The 7,679-nt window shown below is 34.9% G+C and overlaps 1 protein-coding gene across 1 annotated transcript in view; it reads left to right on the top strand.

Annotated features, from left to right (window-relative positions):
- The window catches only part of LOC119410348 (secretagogin-like), a 25,308-nt gene that overhangs the window by 8,558 nt on the left and 9,071 nt on the right, over window positions 1-7,679 (top strand). The window contains exons 4-6 of the mRNA XM_037677258.1: window positions 5,605-5,694; window positions 6,396-6,452; window positions 7,572-7,649. Coding sequence (XP_037533186.1) covers window positions 5,605-5,694; window positions 6,396-6,452; window positions 7,572-7,649 — 225 coding nt within the window. The remainder of the gene's footprint in view (window positions 1-5,604; window positions 5,695-6,395; window positions 6,453-7,571; window positions 7,650-7,679) is intronic.

The following is a 7,679-nucleotide window of genomic DNA, read 5'->3' as shown; positions in this document are numbered from 1 at the left end:
CACGCACGCACGCACGCACGCACGCACGCACGCACGCACGCACGCACACACACACACACACACACACACACACACACACACACTGTCAAAAGCATTGCCTAATAAAAAGCAAACAAAAGCATAGTTTGATTGTAAAAACACTATATTTCTGAATATAGTGAAGGATCAAGTTTCTATTTAGGTTTCATATCCTAATCTTCTTGCAGTCTTCTACACTTACATTCATTCTAAGTACAGCAGGGTCAGTGTAGCAATGCCAACAGTTGTTAAAACAACTTTTTCAATAAACAATAAATACACAACTTTTTTATTTTCAGTCTCCTTGTTTGACTAGACACATAGACAACAAAATTGCTTAAATTAGTGGTTCTCAACAGTTTTATACCAAGTTCTTACCACATAATTTATGAAACTCTCCAACTAGCACCTATTGCAACAGACTTTTAAAAGCAATAGTAAAAACTTGACTAAATTCATATCTGGCATACACAAAAAACTGGCTAAACTCCAATCCAGTAATGCTCAGTCAGGTCATCTGGACAGTTTCTTCTTTGTAGAAAGATGTTTCGTCCTCTATCCAGAGGGCTTCATCAGTCTGAGGAGTCCCAAACTGTTTCCCCACTTAAGGAGTGTACTGCTTGGCGGAGAAACCGTTTGGGACTCCTCAGACTGATGAAGCCCTCTGGATAGAGGACGAAACATCTTTCTACAAAGAAGAAACTGTCCAGATGACCTGACTGAGCATTACTGGATTTGTACCCGGGTGATTGAGCATGAACTTTGATAAACTCCAAATCCTAACCCTCCACTAGTTCTCTCAGAAGTTCTCAAAATCTGCTCCATTGAAGTTTTGTTTTTTGTAGTTTCTAGTGATGTGAAGTTGACAAACGATGCAAATCTTTTGAACGGCTCTTTAAAATGAACGATGGGAACCATGTTGCAGCCAACTCACAGCTGTTCCGTGTTTCGTATGTTTCTTCTTCGTGGTTTCCTGGTGTTTTCCTCTTCAGATGCAGACACACACGTTCCTCACTTGCTTTTCTACTGAGACAAAGGAGAACAAGCAAAGGGGAGGAGTGCTGTTGTATTTGATAAAAATGGGCTCAGGAGGGGAAGGACGTTGAACGCTTGAAAAGTCACATACAGCCTTACGTCATATGTCACCACATACAGCTTATATGATGTAGGCTGGTGTGGTCATAGCTGTTCCAAAAGTGAACTGCTCTTTAAATTGAACTACAAGATCTGGTTCCCTCATATCATATCGCTACAGGTAATAGTTTCTATTGAGCAAGGTCTCAATTTGGTTGAATCAATCATCTATTTAGGGGTTTTAGCTTTACATCATTGTTTAGATGATTATCTCTTCTTTTAACTTGTAAATAGTTTATTTTAACATATCTTCTGGAGAATCCCTAAAGCAGTCCTGAGTACCATCAGTGGTACTTGTACTACAATTTAGGAACTATTTACTTAAATCAAATACTAATAGGCAGTACTACAATTTAGGAACTATTTACTTAAATCAAATACTAATAGGCAGAATAATCAATTTCACATTATTAGGTCTTACTGCTAAATAAATACCTCTTACAGTTAGTGTTTGTAAAGAGGTTGGTCAAACTGGTTCTTGCTTGCTGCCTTGAAAGGCGGATATTCACATAATTGCCTCTGTCTCTGTTTGTCTGCCTGTTTTCATAATTTACTAGGCAGATTGTAATGAAACAAATGACCACCAGTTGTACATCTACAACCGATTGGCTTTTCTAGTCAACCAGACTGAAATTAGCAGCTACAGCTAATTGACGTTGGCAAACACAAAAATGGCAATAATTCAGTCCATTTTACTAATTTTGAGCTAAAATTGGTTCTTAAAGTAGCTGAAAGTCATCTCCAGCAAACACTGAGCACTAACATACTGGGATCTTTGTTTAAAACTTTAACTTGCAGATGATATGCATTCTTTAAAGAATACTTATTTAAACACATGTTTTGCCTGATAGGTACAGTGTTGACCGGTTGGTGAAAATCTCCACAGATCAGCTAGCTGATTGTAATATTTGTTTATTAATTTATTATAAGCTGATTATTATTTATATCTGCTTTAAATATCCCGAGGGCCTCATGAACGATCTATGCTATGAACATTGCACTCATTCTACTGTAATGAAGCAACATTAGCAACAACAATGTGTTGGATAGTCATACACATGTGATCAGACTTCAACATGCAAACAGTCCCAGGGCAGTCTGAGAATATCAAACTTCTAAAATGACCTTTATCAAAGTGTCTGTGTCCTGAAATGTTGCAGATAATGGTGGACAGCAGTAACTGTTATCTCTAAAAGTATTTAGGAGTGGAAAGGCCATCATGTTTATGCTAGCTAATGATATAAGCTACTGTAAGAGTTCAGCTCAAGCTAGTGTTGAGCTTCTGTTTACCACTCAGTCTGCCGAAACATCGATTCATATTTATGCATTACAGCAGCTTTCCAGGAAAAATGATGCTGACACCTCTTTCCATTGAATTTAATAGAGAATTGAGTTTTTGATAAAAACTAAAAAGTTCCTGCATTGTCATTTCTAAAACTAGATGTCTATTCTTAACATGTTTAAAATCACAAGAGCTTTTATTTTGTTTCTTAAAATGCAGTTTGTCGTTGACTTTGCACAAGAGATAATAAAGATGCCAAAGGGGAAGTCAGCAAGCTCGTAGCAAGTTCATTAGAAAACCACAAGTTCCTGTTAGAGTTGCGTGGTTGTTCCATTTCTGCTCTAACACGGCATCAAATGACTGATCTGTTTAACACTGTTCACCTACCAAAATATATAAATGCAACTGTACTATTTTTACAAGGCAGGCCACTATTCATCGTGCATAAATAAAATGATGTGTTTAACGTGGCTTAAAGTTTTGTTCTTCTGGTGAATTTACGAGGTAAAGAGACTTGTGCCTTGCTGCTTGTTCAAAGCTGCACTGTCACGTGTGTAAAAGAAACTTCCTTTCTTTAATCATTTCTTTTAGGGTCACATAGTGCACTCTCTTACTATTGTTAAAATTAAAATGAAACACCTAAATAATGCATTTTTGGGATAAAAACTGAAGTTAAATAAAACAATAAAAACTGCTTAACCATTCTGTTTGTAAGGTAATAACCAAGAATAGGAAATACAATTTCATTGGTTTATTTGATGACTTATTTTGGTGCAGCTGCTTTAAAAACTGAACATTTTATATTTAATCAATTGTTTAAAAAAGATAAATTAATTTACTTTCATGTCAGAGGTTTATGATTTTTCTTTGTAAAAAAAAAACACATTCATTGAACATTTTCATCAAATGAAAATATTGTGTACAAACTCACTCTATATTACAAGCTCTTATGCAATGGGTTAACATTTGGAGTATGTTTTGGGCATGACTCTCCATTTTGATTGTGCTCAGTTTTATCTCAATATGTGAAAAACTGACAGTTGTAACCATTTTACTGTTTTCAAATATCTGTTGACTGTGGCAAACATGCTGAATTGGGCAGACTCCAAAAGTAAATCAATTGCAGATGCACACCAAAAATTATTTCTGAAAGTTTCATTAAAATACATGTGTTTTAATAAATAGTTTGATAACATTCAGACACACAAGCTCAAATATAGACACACACACATTTGCTGATGGGCAAAAACACCACTATGCATCAGTTGCCTTCAGTGTTTGACAAAAATTCTCCCTTTCAACTCTTTTATTGTTTTTAAGTCTCGTTTAAAACATTTAGTCTATGGCAATTTTCAGTGAAGGTCATGGACAGTTTCTTTTTTGTGCTGAAACATTTCGCCTTCCATCTGGAAGGCTTCATCAGTCGAGGAAACTCAACACAAAACTGATTCTTCCCCCAAGCAGTTTATTCCAAAGTGGAACAAACCAGTTATGTTGGCGCTAAGATGGTGTCTTTGGCACGCCCCCTCCTCTGGAGCCGACCCTCTTCCTCGTCGACAGTCATGTCAAACTGGTTCAAAACCAAAAAAGTCCATGCTTTGTGTTGTGTGGTTCCTTGACTGATGAAGCCTTCCGGATAGAAGGTAAAACGTTTCAGAAAAAAAAAAGAAACTGTCCAGATGACCTGACTGAAAAATGTTGGATTGTATACCTGGATTATTGAGCATGGACTTGTTTGATTTATTCTCTGGCTTTCAGCCCAGCATGAGCTGATTTTACCTTTACTAAGTTTGTATAATTTTAGTCATTTATAGTTTATTATTCATTCAACCTTTATTTAGACAGGCAAATCCCATTGAGCCTCGGGGACTCATTTACAAGAGAGACCTGATTTCAACAGAGTGATGACAACAGTGGACAACAAAGAAAATAATAGACAATCATGAAGGATGCATACAAGTTGAGATTTTTTTTAACAAGTGAAAACAAAATGGAATTTTAAAAAATGGAACAAAAAACAGCTGGATTATAAGGCGATGTAGAAAACTAACAACAGGAACATGTCTGCATTAGTTTTTGCCATGAACTTAACAGATGTTTAAAGCCACTTAGAGGTCAAGGTCGAGAGCTTCAGATCTTTTTGCAAGATATTCCAGGAAACAGGAGCGGAGTAGGAGAAGGTCCTTTTTGTCTAGTTCAGGCCGCACTTATCTTTATCTTATCTTTAATCTTCTATCTTTATCTTTATTATCTTTACCTCTGTGGGTTTATGTATATTATCCTGTGTCCTTTGCTTGTTTGTTGTGTTGTACAGCACCTTGTTTTACCTTTATAAATAAATGGCAAAAAATATATATTGTATATCAAGTCCAGTTTTATTTATAAACCATTTTACAAAATCACAGTACCAAACTGCTGTACAGAAAATTTAATACAACAATAAATAAGATACAACAGCAGTCACACAGCATTAAGATTAATTAAAATAGACATGAAATAAAGACAGAAAGAACTTTTTAATCATTGCTGACACATTATAACCTTAGAGCAATATTTTAGTTTTTTTTTTTTTTTTTACAGTTGGCTTCACATTTGTAGCAGTCTGCTCGTTCTATAAGCCATACTTGAGTTTTTTTTCATGTGAAGAACAGCAATTATTTTATTATAATCATATGGAACAGTTTAATCTGCTAATGCATCGCTGACATTGTAAATAAATGGGCAGCGAAAGAGGAGCAACGTGATCTGCAGCTGAGCCTGGAGCAGCTGGAGCTATTCATTGTTAGGCTGTTAGGTTTTATTTCATCATCCAGCAGATGGGTTTGGTTTTGTTTGTGGAAATTGCTTCAAATATCCACAAAAGATATATATATATATATATATATAAACCACTTTAATATCCTGTAAACTATCAGACAACAAAAGAAATACAGGATTTGTCAGTTGATGACTAATATTTTAGAGTAGAGCTCACTTTTGTTACAGCAAAGTATAAATTTAATTTTAGAGAGAATAATCGAACCATAATGGGACACTTTGGGTTTAAGGTCAAGAGACCAAACTGAGTTTTAACATAAATCTTTGACTTTGCATCAAAACTTGGCCCATGAGGTAATTACCTATAAACACAGTGTATTTTATCAGACTTCTCCTCTCTAACTGTTTTCCAGCTGGCCAACATGATCCTGCCTGAAGATGAAAACTTCCTGTTAATTTTCCGCAAAGAAGCTCATCTGTACAACAGCGTCGAATTCATGAAGGTAAATACAAACAAATGTGTCGGTAAAAAAAAAAAAAAAACAATGAGATGAGGCCAGCCTGATAAGAAAGCAATCTGATAACAAAGATGGATTATGGTTTTAAGATAAACATGAGGGCTGTAAAAAAAAAAATCCTGTATCATATAAATTAAATGAATAATTAGACAATGGCACATATAAAATAACTTTTTTCCTGACAAATTGATAAATGCTTGGCCATTCATTAGTTAACATTGTCGACTCTGGTAGAAAATAAAATGTGAGGGAAGCTTTGAAAGAGGATTCAGTCAGTAATTTACTTACCTTTAAGATATTAAAATCAGCAGTTTTTATTTCTTTCGGCTGCTCCCTTTCTCAGGGGTCGCCACAGTAAGTAAACACGCATGATGTGAAATATCAGCAAAGTGATCAAGCATTTTTTAAACTGATGTAATTAAGTAATTATTTTACATCTGTCCCCCTTTTTATATTATGTAGTGATATTATTGCTTTTATTTTTTATTTACCAGCTTTTACTTACTTGTATGTCAAATTAGTACAATTTTAAATTCAATCTGAAGTAATATTTCAATCAAAAACATTGATTTTTTTAATCAACAATACAAAGTTATTCTGTTTGATATATTGATTTTATATTTCAACATTAATATAGTTGTTTTTATACATTTGTGAACTGATGTGTCCTGTTCTACTTGCTGTAGATATGGAAGAAGTATGATGTTGACTGCAGTGGGTACATATCAGCTCAGGAGCTGAAGGTGAGTCTTCCAGCACATACAAAGGTCCATTTCAATTTACATCGAAGGGATCCACAATTAGGCCTGTCACGATAACAAATTTATATTTTAATAAGTTTTATTAATAACAAATTATGCTGGGCAATTAATTGTCTCAGAAATTCTTGCAATAAACGATAATATTGTTTGACATTTGACAATAATTAGTCATTATTGTCAAATTTAAGAAGAAATGTTGGTAAATGTTTGTGTGTAGAACCTTTTTGGACAACTGGATGTCAGTATAAGACTGTTTGAACTGAAGGATGGATAGTGAGGGAGCGAGCACCGTCTCTTTAAGAAAAATGGGAAGGAGACCCCTTGACTTGGCATGGGCTGTCTCTCGTTCCTGTTTTTCAGTTCTCAAAATGGCACACGCTCGGTGTGGTTTGAGCTCTTTAGCATAGCATTAGCCACACAAAGTTTTAATAAAAAAAATTAAAAAAATCAGTAAACAAGTTCTCAGCTTTGTTTTGCAAAGAAAAACAATTTTTTTAGATGAAGACACGGGTTTCAACCTTGAATTTTGGAGCTTCTACAAGACGGAGGTTTTTTCCCGAGGTCAACCTGTTAGCTTAGCTCGTAGCTTAGCTTCTCAGCTTAGCTGCTTTTAACGATCCAAAAACACAATTTTGGACGATTAAAAAAGATTTTAAAGAGAAAGGGAGGGGTCAGTGAAGAGCACTGGAGTTGAGCCTTTTGTCTTCCAGTGTCTTCAGTAGAAAGAGAGAGACATGAAGAAACGATAAAGCTGATTAATGCAAATTAGGTCAATAATTTTAATTTATCATGCGACTAATTGATTTATTGTTTATTGCGACAGACCTATCCACAACAAAAAGTCATCCAAAGCTATTATACAGAGAAACAACATGAATAGCTCTTATCCTATAAACTCCAGATACATTCTAATTACATTCAACCCAATTCAATACAGATGATTTTGGTATATTAGCACTTTTTTACAAAAACAATCTGGCATAGGGAACCTATTGCATCAATCTTTTTTTTTTCCCCTGTGCTGTGCCTGCAAAATAGGCAGATGGCTAAAACTGGATTAATAAATATTTTTTACCTCCCTTTTGTCTTTGTGTTTTTTAGACATTCTTAAAAGACTTGTTCCAGCAGCACAACAAGAATTTACCCTCTGCCAAGTTGGAAGAATACACTGACACTATGGTAGGAGACATAAGTTTAATATATATATAT

The sequence above is a fragment of the Nematolebias whitei genome, chromosome 5 (assembly GCF_014905685.2).
Source record: "Nematolebias whitei isolate Nwh7 chromosome 5, NemWhi1, whole genome shotgun sequence".
NCBI classification, from domain to species: domain Eukaryota; kingdom Metazoa; phylum Chordata; class Actinopteri; order Cyprinodontiformes; family Rivulidae; genus Nematolebias; species Nematolebias whitei.
This window is presented reverse-complemented; position numbering and strand designations above follow the sequence as displayed.